Here is a 22,342-nt window from a genome sequence, read left to right on the forward strand (position 1 = left end):
CACTTTGGGGGGCTGAGGTGGGTGGGTTGCTTGAGCCCAGGAGTTCAAGACCAGCCTGGCCAACATGGTGAAACCCCCCCATCGCTATGAAAAATACAAAAATTAGCCAGGCATGGTGGCAGGTGCTTGTAATCCCAGCTACACAGGAGGCTGAGGCAGGAGAATTACTTGAACCCTGGAGGCAGAGGTTGCAGTGAGCCGAGATCACCCCACTGCCTTCCGGCCTGGGCCACAGAGCCAGACTCTCTCAAAAAAAAAAAAAAAAAAAAAAAGGCAGGGCGCGGATCACCTGAGGTCAGGAGTTTGAGACCAGCCTCCCCAACATGGCGAAACCCCGTCTCTACTAAAAACAAAAAATTAGCTGGGCACGGTGGCTCATGCCTGTAATCCCAGCACTTTGGGAGACTGAGGTGGGCAGATCACAAGGTCAGGAGATCAAGACCATCCTGGCTAACACGGTGAAACCCTGTGTCTACTAAAAATAAAATTTAAAAAAAAAAATTAGCTGGGCATGGTGACGGGCGCCTGTAGTCCCAGCTACTGGAGAGGCTGAGGTAGGAGAATGGTGTGAACTGAGGAGGTGGACCTTTCGGTGAGCCAACATTGCGCCACTGCACTCCAGCCTGGGCGACAGAGTGAGACTCCGTCTCAAAAAAAAAAAAAAAAAAATTAGCCGGACGTGGTGGCAGCCACCTGTAATCTCAGCTACTTGGGAGGCTGAGGCAGGAGAATTGCTTGAACCCAGGGTGCAGAGGCTGCAGTGAGCCCAGATTGTGCCTAGGTGACAATAACTTGGGTGACAAGAGGGAAACTCTGTCACAAAAAAAAAAAGAAAAGAAAAGAAAAGAAAGGGGAGGGGAAGGAAGGGGGAGGGGAGGGGAGGGGGGGGGAGGGAAGGGAAGGGAGGAGAAAGAAAAAGCGAGAGAGAGGAAGAATGAAATAAAGAGAGAGAAGGAAGGAAGGGAAGGGAGAGGAGAAAAAGAAAGAAAGCAAGAAAGAGAAGAAGGAAGGAAGGAGAGAGAGAAAGAAAGAAAGAGGAAGGAAGGGAGGGAGGGAGGGAGGAAAGAAAGAAAGAGGAAGGAAGGAAGGGGAGAAAGAAAGAGAAAAGAGAGAGAGAAGAAAGAAGAAAGAGAAAGGGAGGGAGGGAGGAAAGAAGGAAGGAAGGAAAAGAGAAAGAAAGAACTGCTAGGAAGAGCTAACTTTCTAAATGTTTTGGCATGTGTTACCGACACATGACAATGATAGATCCAATGTTGTAATTGGAATCCTATTTTCCCACTAGTTCTAGAAACTGGGCAGGTAAAGATTTCTGGCTTCTCCTTGATCTTCTAATGGACGGGACCTCATGTTAATTTGTTTGTTTGCCTTTCAGACTTACTGCATAGGAATTAGTCACCTGAAAACCAACACTTTAATACAGGAAATAGAGCTGCTATTTGAGAAACCTTTTGATGAATTGTTTTGCAAATTAGTTTTGCAATGTGAATAACCATCTTTTATTTTGAAACAGGGTCTCGCTCTGTCTCAAAATGAGTGAGAGCGCAGTGGCTGGAATGCATGGCTTGCTTTTGGCTCACTGCATCCTCACACTCCCTGGCTCAAGGGATCCTCCCACCTCAGCCTCCCAAGTAACTGAGGCTATAGGTGTGCCCCACCACACCCAGCTAATTTTTGTATTTTTTATAGAGACAGAGTCTTGCTGTGTTGCCCAGCTGATCTGAAACTCCTGAACTCAAGCAGTCCACCTGCTTTGGCCTCCCAAAGTGCTAGGATTATAGGTGTGAGCTACTGCACCTACCCCCATCTTAATTTTTTTAAAGGGAGTTTTTAATTGTTTTCAAATTGGACTTTTCTAATGCTGTTTAGACTAGTGATACCTTTTATGTGTCAGAAATCAAATGCAAAGCATGGCTGACTTTTTTTTTTTTCCTCCAGAAACAAGGTCTCACTCTCTCACCCAGGCTGGAGTGCAAGTGGCATGATCTCGGCTCACTGCAACCTTCACCTTCTAGGCTCAAGGGATCCTCCCACCTCAGCCTCCCAAGTAGTTGAGACTTCAGGCACATGCCACCACGCCCAGCTAATTTTTGTAATTGTTATTTTTTGTAGAGATGGGATCTTACTTTGTTGCCCAGACTGGCCTTGAACTCCTGGTCTCAAACAATCCTCCTGACTCAGCCTCCCAAAGTGCCAGGATTACAGGCATGAGCCACTGTGTCTGGCCCAAACTCTTATATTAGCATCGTGTTCTTGGAAATATAGAAAGATTATACAAAACATTCAAACTATGTCTTGAAATCCCAGGTGTCTGACAGTAACCACTGGGATAAAGGCTAATCCCATCCCAACAAACCCCAACACATAATCCGGATTCCCGCTTGCATTACATGTGCTTTAGTTTTACCTATGTATGTATGTATGTATGTACTTTATTTTTTGAGATAGAGTCTCTCTCTGTCGCCCAGGCTAGAGTGCAGTGGCGCAATCTCAGCTCACTGCAACCTCCACCTCCCGGGTTCAAGTGATTCTCCTGCCTCAGCCTTCTGAGTAGCTGGGATTACAGGGGTACAACACCATGCCCGGCTAATTTTTGTATTTTTAGTAGAGACAAGGTTTCACCATGTTGGCCAGGCTGGTCATGAACTCCTGACCTCAAGTGATCAGCCTGCCTTGGCCTCCCAAAGTGCTGGAATTACAGGCATGAGCCACCGTGCCCGGCCTGCGTTGCATGTGCTTTAAATAAGCAAGCGGTCTGCTGAGATTTGGAGAGCCTTTAACCCGTACAAATACCTTTTGTTGTTAGGGCACTTATTATGAAAACATTTTAAAGATCCAGACATTATTTCATAGGTACTTTATCATTTTGAAATTTGACCTATACAAATGTTGTTTCCAATGAGATTTTAAAAAATAAAAACAGAACTATAATCTCAGACAACAAGGAGGCTGAGACAGGAGGATCGCTTGAGCCCATAAGTTTGAGACCAGCCTGGACAGCAGAGCAATACCCCCATTTCCTCAAAAAATTAAAACTTAGCCGGTCATGGTGGCATGCAACTGCAGTCTCACCTACTCAGGAAGCTGAGGGACAAGGATTGCCTGAGCCCAGTAGTTTGAGGCTGCAGTGAGCTATGGTGGCACCACTGCACTCCAGCCTGGGCAACAGAGGGAGACCCTGTTTCTAAAAATAAATAGAGCTCTCACCATGGCAAAGCAAGGCACAGCTACAGCCCCTTTCTCTCTCTCAAAGAAAAGGCCAAACTCAGCCAGGGTCATGCTCTAATTCTGGGCAGTCAAGGCTTTACCTGTAGGTGGTGGTTACTACCCTGGCCCTGAGAGTGGGAGAAACTGCCTGGCTCCCAGTGAAATGGCCCTTTCCTGTCCGCCTTTTCCCTGTGAGGGTTCATAGCATATCCTCATAGCATAGATTACTTACTATGTGAGGGAAATAGAGGGTCTGCCTGGGTATCGCACAGTACTGTATAATGCAGTAATGTGATTATCACTGTGTAATGCAGTTTTGCATGGAAAATTAGTTCAGGTTCCCAACAACAAACTGTTGAAATTCAGCCTGTTTTAGTTTGGAGCCTGTGAATGCAGCTTCCTCCTGATGTGCCTCACTTAAATAAATGCTCTCCATACATAATGCCTTGTGTCATTAAGAGCATCAGTCTCCAACCAGACTTCCTGGAGTAAGACCCTGATTCCACCACTTTTTCCGAATGTACCTGGAGCGATTTATCTAATCTCTCTATGCCTCTGTCTTCTGATAGATAAAATGTGTGTAAGAGGCCGCGTGCAGTGGCTCACCCCTGTAATCTTAGCACTTTGAGAGGCTGAGGCAGGTGGATCACCTGGGGTCAGGAGTTCAAGACCAACCTGGCCAACATGGTGAAACCTTGTCTCTGCTAAAAATACAAAAATTAGCCAGCCGGGCGCGGTGGCTCAAGCCTGTAATCCCAGCACTTTGGGAGGCCGAGACGGGTGGATCATGAGGTCAGGAGATCGAGACCATCCTGGCTAACACGGTGAAACCCCGTCTCTACTAAAAAATACAAAAAAACTAGCCAGGCGAGGTGGCGGGCGCCTGTAGTCCCAGCTACTCAGGAGCCTGAGGCAGGAGAATGGTGTGAACCCAGGAGGCGGAGCTTGCAGTGAGCTGAGATCCGGCCACTGCACTCCAGCCTGGGCAACAGAGCAAGACTCCGTCTCAAAAACAAACAAACAAACAAACAAAAATTAGCCAGACATGGTAGTGCATGCCTGTAATCCTAGCTCCTCAGGAGGCTGAGGCAGGAGAATCAGTTGAACCCAGGAGGCAGAGGTTGCAGTGAGCCCAGATCACGCCAGTGCACTCCAGCCTGGGCAACAGTGTGAGAATCCATCTCAAAAAAAAAAAAAAAGAAGAGGGGATAAGAGTAGTAATTTTGGGTTGGGCACAGTGGCTCCAACCTGTAATCCCAGCATTTTGGGAGGCCCAGGCAGGAGGATCACTTGAGGTCAGGAGTTTGAAACCAACCCAGGCAACATGGCAAAACCCCATTCTACAAAAATGTACAAAAATTAGCAGGGCGTGGTGCTGTGTACCTATAGCATAGACAGTCCCTGATTATACTGTAATAAGATAGTCAGGGACTATCTATACTATAATAAGGACTGTTCCATATCTTTATTCACAAGCCTTTTAGTCTTGGATGAACTACATAAATGGGCTGAAACTTAGTGTCATGATTTGTAAAATAGTATGGACAGTCCCCGTCCATATGAGTGAGCCACTGCGCCTGGCCCCCTTTTTTATTTTCTATGTATATGTTTGTTTACAAAGTTGGGATTGTATTTTTTTACATATACTTTATTATTTTCACTTAGCATAATAGCATGAACATTCTTGCACATAAAAGCCACACCTCTTATTCATGGATTTTCACACCTTTTACAGTAAAAGAAGTTGATTTCAGGCCGGGCACAGTGGCTCACGCCTGTAATCCCAACACTTGCGGAGGCCAAGGCGGGCAGATCACCTGAGGTCAGCAGATCACCTGAGACCAGCCTGGCCAACATGGTGAAACTTCGTCTCTACTAAGAATACAAAAACTAGCCAGGCATGGCAGTGCATGCCTATAGTCCCAGCTACTCAGGAGGCTGAGGCAGAAGAATTGCTTGAACCCAGGAAGCAGAGGTTGCAGTGAGCCAAGATGGTGCCGCTGCACTCCAGCCCGGGCGACAGAGCAAGCCTCTGTCTCAAAACATGAAATAAAATAAAAGAAGTTGATTTCGGTAATAGTTTTTCTAAGAATGAAATAAAATAAAAGAAGTTGATTTCGGTAATAATTTTTCCAAGAAAAAGAAAATTTGGGTGAGGGGATATATTAATATATTCTCTGAATCTAATTTGATTCAAATTCTTTGTTTTTTCCTCCCATCTTGCACATTCCAGAAAGTCCTATGAGTTTGAAGATTTACTGCAGTCTTCCTCTGAGAGCAGCAGGGTGGACTGGTACGCGCAGACTAAGCTGGGGCTGACGCGTACTTTATCGGAGGAGAACGTCTATGAAGACATTCTGGGTAAGAGGCCACAGCGTCTGTGTGTGGGTCTGAATCTGTCTGGGAGAAAGGGGAGGGAGAGTGGGGCTGGCTGCTGGAAATACACATGCAGACCCTCGAAGACACCCGTGCACTCAGATGAGAGAGCAGGCAGGTGGGGTGGGAGAGCGAGCCTCGCGGGATATGTGAGAGACTCTGGGGCTGGAGGGGGAAGACTGGCTGGTGATGCATGGCCAAGGAGGCAGTGTAGCAGCGTGGCGTAGCAAGAAGCGTGGGGCCTAGAGTCTGAAGATCCAGAACCACGTCTTGGCTCTGCTGCCTATTGGCCGCAGGACTTTGAACGGGTGACTTCACGTCTCTGAATGTCAGTTCTCCCATCTGCCTAATGAGAATGAAGCTAGCTCCCTTGCAAGGTTAAGGACTGGAGAGAATGGTATGTCAACCCCCTCACTTGTGATAGATGCTCAGTCAACTGCAGGGATTACTGAATGAAAGAAAACACTACACACCAGCGCCTCCTTCAGAAACCGTCAGAGTGTGGCACTAACGGCATCAGAACACAGACTAAATGCATGTCTGTGATTTCAAAAGTAACTTGGGCTCCAAAGCATCCTCTGAGATTTCAGAGCGGGTCTCAGATTCAGAGTTTGGTGAGTTCAGTCATCTTCAGGGAGGTTGATGGTTTTAGTGAAAGGCGAATCCAACTGCTTATGGTGGGGGTGAGGGCTGGGGGAAGAAACAAGCTGGTAAAAGGGAGAAACCCGTATGTGTGTGCCAGTGAGGGGCAGGTAGGGTGGATATACGCAGACATGCGGGCATGTAATCATCAATACTAGAAAAAACTTGCAGAAGGAGGAAATAGAACATTTGAGGAAGGGCAGATACTGAGCTAAGCAATTGGAATTGCATGTGTCCAGGCTGCTGGAGATGGGCTCCTGCCAAAGCAGCGGGATTCCCAAATCTGAAGTGGGAGAGAGATCTGGACTTCTCTTAGCAGTGACTGCCTAAGAGGATGCTTCAGTTATAAGGAACAGAAAACAACTAAACTAGCTTTTCCTTCCTCCATTTATTTTCTTTCTTTCTTTTTTTGAGACAGGAGTCTCACTCTGTTGCCCAGGAGTGCAATGGCACAATCTCGACTCACTGCAGCCTCCGCCTCCCGGGTTCATGCGATTCTCCTGCCTCAGCCTCCCAAGTAGCTGGGATTACAGGCACCCACCACCACACTTGGCTAATTTGTGTGTGTGTGTGTGTGTGTGTGTGTGTGTGTGTGTTTAGTGGACACGGGGTTTTCCCATGTTGCCCAGGCTAGTCTCAAACTCCTAGGCTTAAGTGATCGACCCGCTTCAGACTCCCCAAGTTCTGGGATTACAGGTGTAAGCCACCACACCCAGCCTCCTTCCTCTATTTCTTACCTCTCAGGTTAGTTTTATTCTCAGCAGGCTTCCCAGGATCCCCACAGTGGCTGCCACCAGCTTCCTGGAATTCATATCTTCCTGGTGGACAGAAGAGCTTGTATCCTGCAAGTCCCACCAGAAATCCTGAGGTTCACCCTCATTAGACCAGCCGAGGTCCCTTATTCACCTTTGGAGCCCAGGAAGGCCATGCAGTGATATCCCCTTAGGCTTAGAATATGAGCCCTTCCCTAAACTGATTACTGAGGCAGGGATTTGGGATACCTAGATTAGCTAAAGCACTGAAACTGAGAATGGAGTTAATCTCCCATGGCCACAGATGAAGAGATGGAGAGGTAACCCAGTGAAATCAGGGGCTGCTACCAAGAGGAGGGGTGCATGGATGGCAAAACAGCAGGGACCGAGACAGGAGAGGCCAAGATGCTGACCTCAGTGTTTCGAAAAGGGAAATGTCCTCAGTGTTCCCAGGTTCTGACACATTGCCTTTGAACACAGATCCGCCAATGAAGGAGAACCCTTATGAGGACATCGAGTTACACGGTCGCTGCCTGGGAAAGAAGTGTGTCTTGAATTTTCCTGCTTCTCCCACCTCTTCCATCCCTGACACGCTCACCAAGGTATGAGTCCCCAGGGAGTGGTGGCAAGAGAGGGGGCCACAGCACGGTGGCCTTGAGCACTCTGGAGTTCCGGCCAGCGCTGGAACTCCAGGCCACCCCCACTTGCCCTGCCAGGCTCCTGGATTTGTACATTGCTGGCTGACTGGTCTTTCTGCCTCTAGTTCTCTTGGAGCCCCCCTGCTCCAAAAAGCTTCCTAAAATACCATTGAGCTTCTGGCTCAGAAACCTCCTCAAACAGGGTAAATAAAAGATGTACATCTGTCCCGTACAACTGTTAAGAATGTCTTAACATAGAGTACACTCTAAGATACAAGATGGAAAGGCATGATGTAGAACAGTAGTTTTAAAGTATTTGTGGGTGGTTGTTGTTGTTGTTGTTGTTGATTTAATTGAGTCAGGGTATTGTCGCTCTGTCACCCAGGCTGGAGTGCAGTAGTGCAATCACGGCTCACTGCAGGTGAACTCCCCGACTCAATCAATCCTCCCAACTCAGCCTTCTAAGTACCCGGGATTATAGGCACATGCCACCAGCCCAGCTGATTTTTGTATTTTTTGTAGAAACTGGGTTTCGCCATGTTGGCCATGCTGATCTTGAACTCCTGGGCTCAAGTGATCAACCAGCCTTGGCCTCCCAAAGTGCTGGGATTACAGGCGTGAGCCACCACGTCCAGCCTGTGGGTTTCTTAATGAAAAAAAAAAAACATATATGTAAACTCGCACATGTCTGTATGTGGGTTTTTTTAGTGAAAGATATGCATATATATAAATATGAAAGAATATACATATATGTAAACTCACACATGTATGTATAAGAATATCTCCATCCCCAATATTGGAGGTGAAAAAACAATCTGTGTGCAGATACCCAAGCATGAGGAACTGAGGACCTCAGAGGGGTTGTCCTGTCTGAATACCCAGAGGGCGGGGGGAAGGCTGACCTTCTTTTTACAGAATATCCTTTTGAACCTTTTGGAGTTACATACCATATGCATATAGATAATATAACATATTCATGTAGATGGTAATTTCAACCTACTGCCTGCAGGGCTAGCATTTGTAACAGATATCCTGGCACCCATTACCCCTAATCTCCCATAGTTCCTACATGCAAACGCCCCCTCCAGCCAGAGCCTACCAGCTACCCCTCTGATGTAGGCCTGGGACATGCGCACTCTCTCTAAAGGGCCAGAGAGTAAACATTTTGGGCTGTGTGGGCCATGTGGTCTCTGTTGTAACTACTGAGAGTGGCCACTGTAGTGTGAGGCAGTCATAGACAATGTGTAAATAAATGAAAGTGGCTGTGTCTCAATCAACCTTTGTTGTTGTTGTTTTTCGTTTTTGTTTTTTGAGACAGAATCTTGCTCTGTCACCCAGACTGGAGTGCAGTGGCGCAGTCTTGGCTCAATGCAACCTCCACCTCCCGGGTTCAAGCGATTCTCCTGCCTCAGCCTTCCAAGTAGCTGGGACTACAGGCATGCGCCACCACGCCCGGCTAACTTTTTGTATTTTTTTTTTAGTAGAGATGGGGTTTCACCGTGTTAGCCAGGATGGTCTCAATCTCCTGACCTCGTGATCTGCCCACCTCAGCCTCCCAAAGTACTGGGATTACAGGTGTGAGCCACTGTGCCCAGCCTTAATATATCCCAAAAACATCTCCCCAACTAGATTATAAATTCCTCAAGGTCAAAAGATATATATTTTAACCTAAGTTAAAATAAATAAGTAAATAAAAATGTATATATTCTATTTCTTTGGTTTTCCCGTAAGGCCTAACAGTTCTACAATATTTAGTAGAAGAAATTAAGGAAGGCCAAGTACCAGCTGCAAAGGTCAACTTAAATCTCATTGCAAGGCTCTGTTTCCAGCCTAGGAAAAGCAGTGGTCTTCCTGTCCCTGCCCCACAGGGTCAGCATCGCTGGCAGGTGGGGCTGTCTCCACCTGAAGCCCGTCTTCTGTGCTTGATGGCCGTAAAAGGATGCTGCCTGCCACCAGGCTTCTGGAAGAGATGAGGGAACAACCTATCCTGAAGGATGGATCTTACAGACCCAGATAAATTGCTACAATACTTGCCTGTACCAGTTAACTGCCATTTCTCTTCTCATATGGAAAAGGGTGTCATCAAGAATAATCCATGGCCACTGACAATTAGCAAATACTTTCTGCTTGCCTTGGAAATGTGTTGTTGGTGTTTTCATTGCAATAGGGATGTCTTCAACATTTAGGAAATCCTTCATTTCCCATGGCAGAGAAGCCTGACTTAGAATAAGAAAGCAAGCTGTCACACCTAGTCTGTCCCCTTTGGGTCCTACCTGGCTCCCCACTTCATGCGGGGAGTGAACTGCCTCACCCCTGAGGAACAGTGAAAAACATCTGCCCAGGCCAAGCACAGTGGCTCACGCCTGTAATCCTAGCACTTTGGGAGGCCAAGGCTGGTGGATCACCTGAGGTCAGGAGTTCGAGACCAGCCTGGCCAATATGGTGAAACCCCATCTCTACTAAAAATACAAAAATTAGTGAGGTGTGGTGGCGGGCGCCTGTAATCCCAGCTACTCGGGAGGCAGAGGCAGGAGAATCGCTTGAACCTAGGGGGCAGAGGTTACAGTGAGCCAAGATCACGCCACTTCACTCCAGCCTGGGTAAAAGAGTGAAACTCCGTCTCAAAAAAAACAACATCTACCCAAGGCAGCTTTGCATTCAGGGCAGAGCGCTCCTGCCTGATACCAGGAAATAAAGGCTTACCAACCCTTTTCTTCCTGTCCCTGCTGGGCTGGAGAAAACCTAGAGCCTCTGCCGCCAAAGCAGCTGAGCCCGGTAAGTGAGAATGTCAACAAGAACTTAACGTCCAGCTGTGTCTGTATCTGTATCTGTAGCTGTCCTGAAGAAAGAGAATCCAGTTGTCCAGAGCATGTGTCTGATTGCCACAGATCCTTGCAAGCCCTCAGCAGGATACCGTGTCCATGCTCATTATTCTGCTCATCCACATCTGGGTGTCGGCTGTGTGCCCTGCTCTAGGGGACAGCTGGAGACTTCACCACTTCCTCCATTAGCTCATCAAATATTCATGGAGCATCTGCCGCATCTGGGCTGCATCTGGGACCTCAGAGCTTGCAGGAGCAGTCCCTCCATGCGACCTCCCCTGCAAGCTGCGGAGAGATCCTCAGCCATCTTTGGGATGTTCATTTTATTAGGCCATGGCTAGTTATTTGAGCCACTAGAATTTCCATTTGAGAGGGAAGGGCCTGTTGGATAGGCGCTCCTCAGAAAGGACCAAGCGTGCAGCTGGGGGCAGATGCTGCTGCTACTGAACACAAACTGCAAGCTCCTGAAAGGGACTGTTTTCTTGCTACGCATCACCCACCATTTCTTTTCTTTTCAGACAAAATCTTGCTCTGTCGCCCAGGCTGGAGTGCAGTGGCTCGATCTCGGCTCACTGCAACCTCCACCCCACCGAGTTCAAGTGATTCTCGTGCCCCACCCTCTGAGTAGCTGGGATTACAGGCACAGGTCACCATGCCGGCTAATTTTTTGTATTTTTAGTAAAGACAGGGTTTCACCACGTTGGCCAGGCTGCTTTCGAATGCCTGACTTCAAGTGATGCGCCCGCCTCAGCCTCCCAAAGTGCTGGAATTACAGGCATGAGCCACCACACCTGGCCTATACTTTTCAATATATGTTATTTTTAAAAATAACAAACTGGGTGGCCAGGCACAGTGGCTCATGCCTGTAATCCCAGCACTTTGGGAGGCCAAGGCGGGCAGCTCACCTGAGGTCAGGAGTTTGAGATCAGCCTGGCCAACATGGTGAAACCCCATCTCTACCAAAAATGCAAAAATTAGCCAGGTGTAGCGGCACGCTCCTGTATTCCCAGCTACTTGGGAGGCGGAGGCAGGAGAATCGCTTGAACCTGGGAGGCGGAGGTTTCGGTGAGCTGAGATCACACCACTGCACTCCAGCCTGGGCGACAGAATGAGACTCCATCTCAAAACTAAATAAAAAATAATAATAGTGAAATAACAGGCTGGGTGCAGTGGTCCATGCCTGTAATCCTAGCACTTTGGGAAGCCAAGGTCGGGGGATTGCTTGAGGCCAGGCATTCAAGACCAGCCTGGTCAACACAGTAAGACGCCATCTCTACAAAAAATTTAAAAATTAGACAGGCATGGTGGTGTGTGCCTGTAGTCCTAACTACTCAGGAGGCTGACATGGGAGATTCACTTGAACCCAGGAGTCCAACGCTGCAGTGAGCTATTTTTGTGCCACAGCTCTCCAGAGTGAGAGCCTGTCTCCAAAAATAAGTAAATACATACATACATGCCTTTCTTTCTTTTTTTCTGAAAACATTGTAATTATAAAAGTTTTTCTGGTTACATGATACAGAATAAGTGTTTCAATCACTGAAAAGTTTAATGAAGAAAATAAAACTCGTCCACAATTGGGGAATTCTACTTTTCTTTATGCCTCTATTTTCTAGTATTTCTGTAATAGATTTACATTTTTTATTTTTTGAGATGGAGTTTCCTTCTTGTTGCCCAGGCTGGAGGGCAGTGGCGTGAGCTCAGCTCACTGCAACCTCTGTCTCTGTTTCCCAAGTAGCTGGGACTACGGGCGTCTGCCACCGCCCAGCTAATTTTTTTTATATCTTTAGTAGAGACAAGGTTTCATCATTTTGGCCAGGCTGGTCTCGAACTCCTGACCTCAGGTGATCCACCCACCTTTGCCTCCCAAATGCTTGGATTACAGGCGCGAGCCACCTTGCCTGGCCCAGATTGGCATCTTGTGTATGTGTATTTATATGTGTGTATTTTAAAGATCTTTTTAAAACACGCATGTAACCCCAACACTCACTGCTGACACTTCGGTTTATTTCCTCTCTGATTCTCTCACACACACTGTGTGTGGTGTGCGTCCATGTGTTTGTGTGCATGTAAGTATACATTTTTTTAAAAGATCTGTGATCTTGGGAGGGCGAGGCGGGCGGATCAACTGAGGTCAGGAGTTTGTAACCAGCCTGGCAAACATGGTGAAAGCTCATCTCTACTGAAAATACAAAAATTAGTCAGGTGCAGTGGTATGCGCCTGTAATCCCAGCTACTTGGGAGGCTGAGACAGGAGAATTGCTTGAATTTGGGAGGCGGAGGTTGCAGTGAGCCGAGATCGCACCATTGCACTCCAGCCTGGGTGGCAGAGCGAGACTCCGTCTGAAAAAAAAAAAAAAAGATTTATGATTATATTGTATATGTAGTTTTGATGCTTTTTTATATTGATCATGAGTATTTTCCCATGTCATCAATTTCTTTTTTATTTTTATTTTTATTTTTATTATTTTGAGACAGTCTCTCTCTGTTGCCAGTCTGTAGTGCAGTGGCATGATCGCAGCTCACTGCAACCTCCACCTGCCGGGTTCAAGCGATTCTCCTGCCTCAGCCTCTTGAGTAGCTAGGACTAAGGCACGCGCCACCACGCCCAGCTAATTTTTGTATTTTTAGTAGAGATGGGATTTCACCATGTTGGCCATATGGTCTTGATCTCTTGACCTTTGATCTGCCCACCGTGGCCTCCCAAAGTGCTGGAATTACAGGTATGAGCCGCCAGGCCAGGCCATGAGCCACCACACCTAGCCTAATTTATTTTTAGAAACAGTTTTTATTGCCTGCATGGTATTCCATTATCTTAATAGAATGTTATTAGTCCCCATTGTTAGAATGCCCTTGTATGCCTTTATATTTTTATTTCGTTTTATGAGACAAAGTCTCACTCTGTTGCCCAGGCTAGAGTGCAGTGGCGTGATCTCAGCTCACTGCAACCTCTGCCTCCTGGGTTCAAGCGATTCTCCTGTCTCAGCCTCCTGAGTAACCCAGGTGCCCACCACCACACCTGGCTAATTTTTGTATTTTTAGTAGAGGTGGGGTTTCGCCACGTTGGTCAGGCTGGTCTCGAACTCCTAACCTCAAGTGATCCGCCTGCCTCAGCCTCCCAAAGTGCTGGGATTACAGGTGTGAGCCACTGCACCCAGCCCTTGTATGCCTTTCTCTGTATATATATTTAGAGAAGTGTCTCTTCTTTCATATAAGAATATGTATACCTACAGGCATGTATGAGCAAATATGTATGTTTGTGTGAATGATAGACAGCACAGGAGGTCTCCTAAGAGTAGGAATGATGTTGAGATGGGTGAAGGGGATGGGGATAGTTTATATCAAGGACCCCTGTAGTCTCCCATAGGCAGAATCTCCTGAGGCAGTAAAGACAGGGGCAGTAGACGACTGGAAGGAATTGAGCCATCAGCCACCATTCACAGACAAGAAAGGTTAATGAACCTGGGCTCGAGTCCAGCTCAGGCCCCTCTGATGGGGCACACAGCTTCCTTGCTACTGCGCCCCCCAACCCGACCAGGATGTCCCCTGCCCACTCTCCTGAAATAACTGAAGAGGCTTCAGCAGGGACATCAGACCTCAGACCATGAGGGTTCTTGTCTCTTTTGCCTTTTGGACACTACAGATCTTTTGCTGTGCCCATCGTGAGTCAGAGATCTATACAATTAGGGGTGTCTGCGAGCCTCTCAGCAGAGCTAAGCTGAGGTTACTCCAGAGAAACACAATGGGATTGGGTGCCATACATGTTGGTGTAAGGTCCTCTGATCAAAAGCTAGAATCTTCTCTGGACCACAGTCTGACACATCATTCTTGGTATCCTAGAGTGACTTTCCTTTTATACTATAATTCTGGGTGTAACAAACAACTGCTGGTACCCTGACATTTTGAATAAAGTTCTTTTTTTTTTTTTTTTTTTTTTTTTTTTTTTTTTTTTTTTTTTTTTTGAGACGGAGTCTGGCTCTGTCGCCCAGGCTGGAGTGCAGTGGCCGGATCTCAGCTCACTGCAAGCTCCGCCTCCCGGGTTCACGCCATTCTCCTGCCTCAGCCTCCCGAGTAGCTGGGACTACAGGCGCCCGCCGCCTCGCCCGGCTAGTTTTTTGTATTTTTTAGTAGAGACGGGGTTTCACCGTGTTAGCCAGGATGGTCTCGATCTCCTGACCTCGTGATCCGCCCGTCTCGGCCTCCCAAAGTGCTGGGATTACAGGCTTGAGCCACCGCGCCCGGCCTTTGAATAAAGTTCTATGGGAACACAGCCAGGCTCATTTATTTACATATTATCTACAGCTGCTTTTATACTACAAGTGCACAGTTTAGTATTTGCAACAGAGAGGATATGGCCCACAAAGCCTTAAGTACAATCTGGCTTTTAAGAAAAGGTGTGCTGGCCAGGCCTGGTGGCTCATGCCTATAATCCCAGCACTTTGAGAGGCCACAGTGGGCAGATCACCTGAGGTCAGGAGTTCGAGACCAGCCTGACCAACATGGCAAAATCCCGTCTCTACTAAAAATACAAAAATTAGCCAGGCGTGATGGCACTCACCTGTAATCCAGCTACTTGGGAGACTGAGGCAGGAGAATCACTTGAAACTGGGATGTGGAGGTTGCAGTTAGCCGAGATTGCACCGCCGCACTCCAGCCTGGGCAACAGAGTGAGACTCCATCTCAAAGGAAAAAAAAAAAAAAGTTTTCTGATCCCTAAGTCCAAGATTCATATCTTCACTTTCAAAGGCCTTCAGTAGACAATTAGATGTCTTCATTGCTGTATCATCCTTTCCATCTGTTTCACTGCACTTACTCTAAACCTTGAAGACTCTTTTGATCTAATTTACTCTCCCTCCCACTGTTCTCAGATTGTGCTGTGTCATTGCTAATACTCTGCATCACAGCTAAGTCTTCCCATTCTAGCAAATAAATATCTACTGAAATCCCACCCCATCACGAAAGCTCCCTGAACATTCGGTGGCTTATTTGGGGTGCCGTGGGACACATCAGGATCCCCGTTCTCCAGCAGGGTGACCACTCAGAGATGCAACCCACACATTCTTCAGAAAGCTGTGTGCCGTGTTTCCATTCCGTCTCTGGTTTCTTTCTCCTCTGACCTTTTCACAGGTCAGATCTTTGAATGAACACCATCACAGTCTACATCTCTAACAAAAGCAGATACCTGCGTTTTCCCAACAATTTGATAGGAGATTCTAGTGCATTGATAGGATCATTTCCTTGGATTTTACTGTAGATGGAATTTGTAGCCTCAAAGAAGGTTTGCCCCGCTTCCTTCTTTTTGTGCTGGTAGGATTGAGATGCTCATGGTGCCTAATCCAGTCAGCTCTTCCTCTGCTGAAAGTTTATGGTACTACGCAGTTTATTGCTCCTTGGAGACCTGTGATAAAACATTGGAGCTGGCCACTTAGGAAACTAGGAGTCTTTATTTTTGGAAATCTTTACAAAGAAAAGATTCTGAAGTTATTGCTACTTACTATTTGGAACTAAACAAATAGTGAATGGAGAAATCAATGTAGCAAAATATGCCTGTTCTATGCGAGTTTAAGACAGGATAAATGTGGCCTCATAAGTTGGTAAAGAAAAGCTCATTCATTAAATAGAATAGGAATAAGTTATTTTGGGGAAAAAAATGATTTAGATGAACATATCACAAAATAAATTGCTGATGGAATAATAAATAAAATACGTTTGAAACAAACCAAGAAAATCCGGAAGAAAATGGAATTGAATATTTATTAAACCTCTAAAAGGAGATAGTTTTTTAGGCCAAGAAAGAAGAGATTAAATGAATTACAAAAGAAAAGATTAACACATTTTCATATAAAAAGTTATTATAACTAAAACAAAACTACAAATAAACCACATGGGAAAAGCACACTTACAGCAAACCTGACAAATAGTTAATATCTGTTCTATGTAGAGCTCATTGAAAATAGGAAAAACGTTAGAATCCTAAAAGATAAACAACATAAAAAATACACTAAAGAAAAATACACTTGGTGTATTGAAGTATGAAAAAATGTCAATGTTGTAAAAAAATTATATATGTATATCTCTGAAAGAACCTTCCATATCAGTACATTAAGGTTTTTGGTTTTTTTTTTTGAGACGGAGTCTTGCTCTGTTGTCTAGGCTGGGATGCAGTGGCATGATCTCAGCTCACTGCAACCTCTTCCTCCTGGCTTCAAGCAATTCTCCTGTCTCAGCCTCCCGAGTAGCTGAGAGTAGAGGTGCACACCACCATGCCAGGCTAATTTTTGCGTTTTTGGTAGAGACGGGAGCTTCACCATATTGGTCAGGCTGGTCTCGAACTCCTGACCTCAGGTGATCCACCCACCTTGGGCCTCCCAAAGTACTGGCATTACAGGTGTGAGCCACCATGCCTGACAAGTACATTAAGATTTTTTAAATAATTGCATAGTATTCCGCTATGTGGGTTTATCGTAATTTGTTTGACCAGCCTCTATTGATGGATATCTAGGTTATTTCCAGTATTTTGTGATTACAAACCATGTCGCAATGTACAGTATCCTTTGCACAATATGTTTCCTTGTAAAAAATAACATTGCACAAATAAGAGTATATCAGCAGATAAATTCCTAGCAGTGGAATTGCGGGGTCTGAAGCTATATGCATCATAATTTTGTTAGCTCATGTAGACTGCCCTCTGTAGCCCTGTGCCAAGTGATACTCCCACCAAGCCTGTATGACAGTGTGGGAGCGACTTTTCTCTCTCACTTTCACCAACAGAGTGAGCTATCAAATTTTCTTATCTCTGAGCAAAAAAATGTTTCTTTAATGGAGTTTTAATTTTCCTTTCTTTTGGGAGTGAAACTAAGAATCTTGGTTTTTTTTTTTTTTTTTGAGACGGAGTCTCGCTCTGTTGCCCAGGCTGGAGTGCAGTGGTGCGATCTCGGCTCACTGAAAGCTCTGCCTCCCGGGTTCACGCCATTCTCCTGCCTCAGCCTCCCGAGTAGCTGGGATTACAGGTGTGGGCCACCACACCCAGCTAAATGTGTGTATTTAGTAGAGACAGGGTTTCACCATGTTGGCCAGGCTGGTCTCAAACTCCTGACCTCAAGTGATCCTCCTCGGCCTCCCAAAGTGCTGGGATTATGGTGTGAAGCAACCGTACCTGGCCAGCCTTTTGACTTTGAAGAGGCCTGTTTTAGAAATAAGATATTGAGGCCCAAAGAAACACAATTCCGGCCAGGTGTGGTGGCTCATGCCTGTAATCCCAGCACTTTGGGAGGCCAAGGCGGGAAGATCACGAGGTCAGCAGATCAAGACCATCCTGGCAAATATGGTGAAACCCCGTCTCAACCAAAAATACAAAAAATTAGCCAGGTGCTGTGGCGGGCGCCTGTAGTCCTAGCTACAGGAGGCTGAGGCAGGAGAATGGCGTGAACCTGGGAGGCGGAGCTTGCAGTGAGCCGAGATCGCGCCACTGCACTCCAGCCTGGGCGACAGAGCGAGACTCCGTCCGTCTCAAAAAAAAAAAAAAAGAAAAGAAAAGAAAAAAAAACACAATCCCTTGTATAAAAGGCACTCAGCAATCCTGCAGCAAGGCCAAAGTGAGGCTTAGGCCCTGTAACTCCCAGTCCTTGTGTCTTGGGTTGTCAGAAGGCCTCAGCTGTAACGTCTAGGGATTGAGGCAGGTGACCTTGCACTTGTCCAAGAAGAGAAACGGCTCACACCTGTCATCCTAGCACTTTGGGAGGCTGAGGCGGGCGGATTGCCTGAGCTTAGGAGTTCGAGACCAGTCTGGGCAACACAGTGAAACCCTGTCTCTGCTAAAATACAAAAAATTAGCCGGGCGTGGCGGCGTGTGCTTGTAGTCCTAGCTACTCGAGAGGCTCAAGGGGGAGAATTGCTTGAACCTGGGAAGTGGAAGTTGCAGTGAGCTGAGATCGCGCCACTGCACTCCAGCCCAGGTGACAGAGTAAGACTCCTCCTCAAAAAAAAGAGAAACTGGATTAGATTTACATCACTCATCACACATTTTTGGTAACTGGATGATACGTGTTCATTGAACACTTACTGGCATAACCAAACTCCACCTACCCTGGGAAGGTGTAGAGGAACTAGACCAGTTCCTCTTCTCAATTTCATTGTCTTGTCCCTGGTACCACCAGTTATCCACTGGTTAGTCTCGTTTGAATTCATTTACTCTTCTTTTCTCCTTTTCCCTCATAGCAGTCATTGTCCAAACCTGCTTTTTTCCGACAAAATTCAGAGAGGAGGAACTTCAAACTGCTGGACACTAGGAAGCTGAGTCGGGATGGAACTGGGTCCCCTTCCAAAATCAGCCCCCCCTCCACTCCCAGCAGCCCTGACGACACTTTCTTTAACCTTGGAGACCCACAGAACGGCAGGAAGAAGAGAAAGATACCTAAGGTAATGGTGGCAACAAGCTTCATGCTCAGATGTGCATGACCCTTTCTCTGTGAAAGAAGACTGCAGAGGGGTCTGGGTGGGGAATACATCACTGGCCCCTCTCCCACCTGTGTTGCTGCAGGCCAGGGGGACACAGTGAAGCCAGCAGGCTGGAATATCTGGACCTTCATCCTGATCATTTTTGTGGTCCTGTGGTCTTCCTCTTAGCCACTCTTCTCCCAATCTCAGCTGCTTGTCTGATCCCAGACAAGGTTTTAATGCCCATCCTCAAAAAGCCACAGCTCCTTCCTTCATCGCCACAAAAAAACAGAACTCCATCCATCATGCTCTGACCTGAGACTTGGTCTACACCCGCTGCAGAGGCAGGTCCCAGTCTGTGTTCTGAGACAGCCCTTGTCAACAATCCTCTTGTGGCTCTTTGCAGCCAAAAAGGTAAAATATTCCCAGGGGCTTGGATATATACATCTTTATGCATCTGTTGTTGGTTACATTTCCTTTTGCTCAGTGTCAGTGCTGCAGTTTGGTCTCTCTTCATTGACCAGTTTGGTACTGTACGGTAGGCAAAATTTCTCCTCTACCCTCTTAGGGTCTCCAGCTGAGCCTTAGATTTAAACTGACGTAAGACAATTAACAGGAAAAATGCATACTCATTTTATTTACAAGTACGTGGGAGCCCTCAAAAGAAAAATGTAAGACCCAAAGAAGTGACTGGGTCTATGTGTTTATATACTAGGCTGAACAAAGAGCGGCAATTGTGGAAAAGTAACCAGGAAGATAGGGGTTAAACAAGGTTTGTTTGATTAGATTTATCTTGGCCTCAGCTCGCCATCGCTGGTGATAATGTTTCTTTCCTCCCGTTATAAGGAGGGCCTCTTTTATGTGGAGTTTCATCTCCTGTTTTAAGAAGAAAAGGGAAGGTCAGAGCGACCTTCGTGCACCTTCTGTTTTTCAAGTGTCTTTAGTTAAAAATAATCAATATGCCAAAGTGGCATATTTTGGGGAGCTATGTCCTGAACTCCTTCAAGATCAACTTTTTTTTTTTTTTTTTTTTTTTTTTTTTTTAGATGGAGTCTCACTCTGTTGCCCAAGCTGGAGTACAGTGGTGTGATCTCGGCTTACTGCAACCTCCACCTCCCAGGTTCCAGCCATTCTCCTGCCTCAGCCTCCTGAGTAGCTGGGACTACAGCCACTATGCCCAGCTAATTTTTGTATTATTAGTAGAGATGGAGTTTCACCATATTGACGAGGCTGGTCTCAAACTCCTGACGGTGTGATCCGCCCGCCTCAGCCTCCCAAAGTGCTGGGATTACAGGCGTGAGCCACCGTGCCCAGCCAAGATCAGCTTCTTACAGGAACCTGTAGAGCAGGGATTCTTAATTTCAGAGTTCATGGATGGGCTTTAGGGGGTCATGAAATCCATAAAAATGTAAAACTTTATGCAGATAAGTTTCCATGTGGGACATTATCCATAGCTTTCATGGGATTTCTCTGAGTAACTCATCAACCTGAAAGAAAGTCAAGGGAGGCCAGATGCAGTGGCTTACACCTGTAATCCCAGCAGTTTGGGAGGCCAAGATAGGAGGACCACTTGACCCCAGGCATTCAAGACCAGCCTAGACAACATGGTGGAACCCCATCTCTACAAAAAATTTTAAAAGTAGCCAGGCATGGTGGTGTGCACTTATAGTCCTAGCTACTTGCGAGGCTGAGTTGAGAGAGAATCACTTGAGCCCAGGAGTTAGAGGCTGCAGTGAGCTATGATCGCACCACTGCACTCCAGCCTAGGTGACAGAGCGAGATGCTGCCTCTAAAAAAAAAGAGAGAGAAAGAGAAAGAGATGGTTCTGCTGAAGTCCACCTAGGGATATTGCCTTTAAGTAGTTGAGTGACTCACTTTGGCAGCACTAGGAGAGGTTATGAAAGGACCTGGCAAGTCTGAGGACAGCTAAGAACTTTCATCTTAGAACCGAGAAAGTTAGAGTGTTGGAGGTATCTCACATAAGTGGAATCACACAGTATCGTCCTTTTGTGAATGACATTTCACTTCGCTTAGTGTCTTCAAGGTTTAAGCATGTGTCAGCATTTTCTTTTTCTTTTTTTTTTTTTTTTTTTTTGAGAGGGAGTCTCGCTCTGTTGCCCAGGCTGGAGTGCAGTGGCCGGATCTCGGCTCACTGCAAGCTCCGCCTCCCGGGTTCACGCCATTCTCCTGCCTCAGCCTCCCGAGTAGCTGGGACTACAGGGCCCGCCACCTCGCCCGGCTAGTTTTTTGTATTTTTTAGTAGAGACGGGGTTTCACTGTGTTAGCCAGGATGGTCTCAATCTCCTGACCTCGTGATCTACCCGTCTCGGCCTCCCAAAGTGCTGGGATTACAGGCTTGAGCCACCGCGCCCGGCCCAGCATTTTCTTCTTTTTAAGACTAAATGGGCCGGGCGCGGTGGCTCACGCCTGTAATTCCAGCACTTTTGGGAGGCCGAGGTGGACGGATCACGAGGTCAGGAGATCAAGACCATCCTGGCTAACACGGTGAAACGCCATCTCTACTAAAAATACGAAAAAATTAGCCAGGCATGGCGGCATGTGCCTGTAGTCCCAGCTGCTGGGGAGGCTAAGGCTGGAGAATGGTGTGAACCCGGGAGGCGGAGCTTGCAGTGAGCCGAGATCGCATTACTGCACTCCAGCCTGGGAGACTGGAGACAGAGCAAGACTCCGTCTCAAAAAAAAAAAAAAAAGACTAAATGATATTCCATCATATGTATATACCACATTTTGTATATCCATCTATCTGTGCATGGACACTTGGCTATTAGAAATTTTTCTAACAGCCTTCATTTTTCCAATGAGGACATTTGACCCCACAGAGGTCAACTAAATGGCCCTGAGACACCCAACCAGCCAGAGGCAAAGAGGGCCAGACAATTTCTAAATATCGAAAATAAGAATTAAAATATTCAAGCCAACAGAGTGGCTCATGCCTGTAATCCCAGCACTTTGGGAGGCTGAGGTGGGCAGATCACTTGAGGTCAGAAGTTCGAGACTAGCCTGGCCAACATGGTGAAACCCTGTCTCTACTAAAAATACAGAAAAAAAAAAAAATCAGCTGGGCGTGGTGGCACACACCTATAATCCCAGCTTCTCAGGAGGCTGAGGCATGAGAATCACTTGAAACCGGGAGTTGGAGGTTGCAGTGAGCCAAGATCACGCCACTGCACTCCAGCCTGGGTGACAAAGCAAGACTCTGTCTTAAAATAAATAGATAAATAAAATATTCATAGAACATGGAAATTGGTTACTATCCTATATTTTTGTTTACTGACATACAGATAAAAGTGTTATCTAACATTTAACATACAGCTATGAGAGAATAAGATTAATTTTGTAAGCACACAGAACAACTAATTTTAGAGTTCCTCCACGTGTGGGATTCTAAATCACATGTGGCATGAATGTGTGCTCTTTGATAGCAAGCCCCGGGGGACCCAGCAAAGCAAAATAT

The 22,342-nt window shown here is 46.5% G+C and overlaps 1 protein-coding gene across 12 annotated transcripts in view; it reads left to right on the forward strand.

Annotated features, from left to right (window-relative positions):
- DENND2A (DENN domain containing 2A) overlaps window positions 1-22,342 on the forward strand; it is a 128,090-nt gene that overhangs the window by 46,219 nt on the left and 59,529 nt on the right. For 11 of the 12 annotated variants that reach the window (XM_031665087.1, XM_021936343.2, XM_031665097.1 and 8 more), the window contains 3 exons: window positions 5,438-5,565; window positions 7,455-7,576; window positions 18,649-18,849. In XM_031665087.1, coding sequence (XP_031520947.1) covers window positions 5,438-5,565; window positions 7,455-7,576; window positions 18,649-18,849 — 451 coding nt within the window. The remainder of the gene's footprint in view (window positions 1-5,437; window positions 5,566-7,454; window positions 7,577-18,648; window positions 18,850-22,342) is intronic. The other variant, XM_031665095.1, reaches the window with a different exon arrangement.

Source organism: Papio anubis, chromosome 4 (genome assembly GCF_008728515.1).
Source record: "Papio anubis isolate 15944 chromosome 4, Panubis1.0, whole genome shotgun sequence".
Lineage (NCBI taxonomy): Eukaryota > Metazoa > Chordata > Mammalia > Primates > Cercopithecidae > Papio > Papio anubis.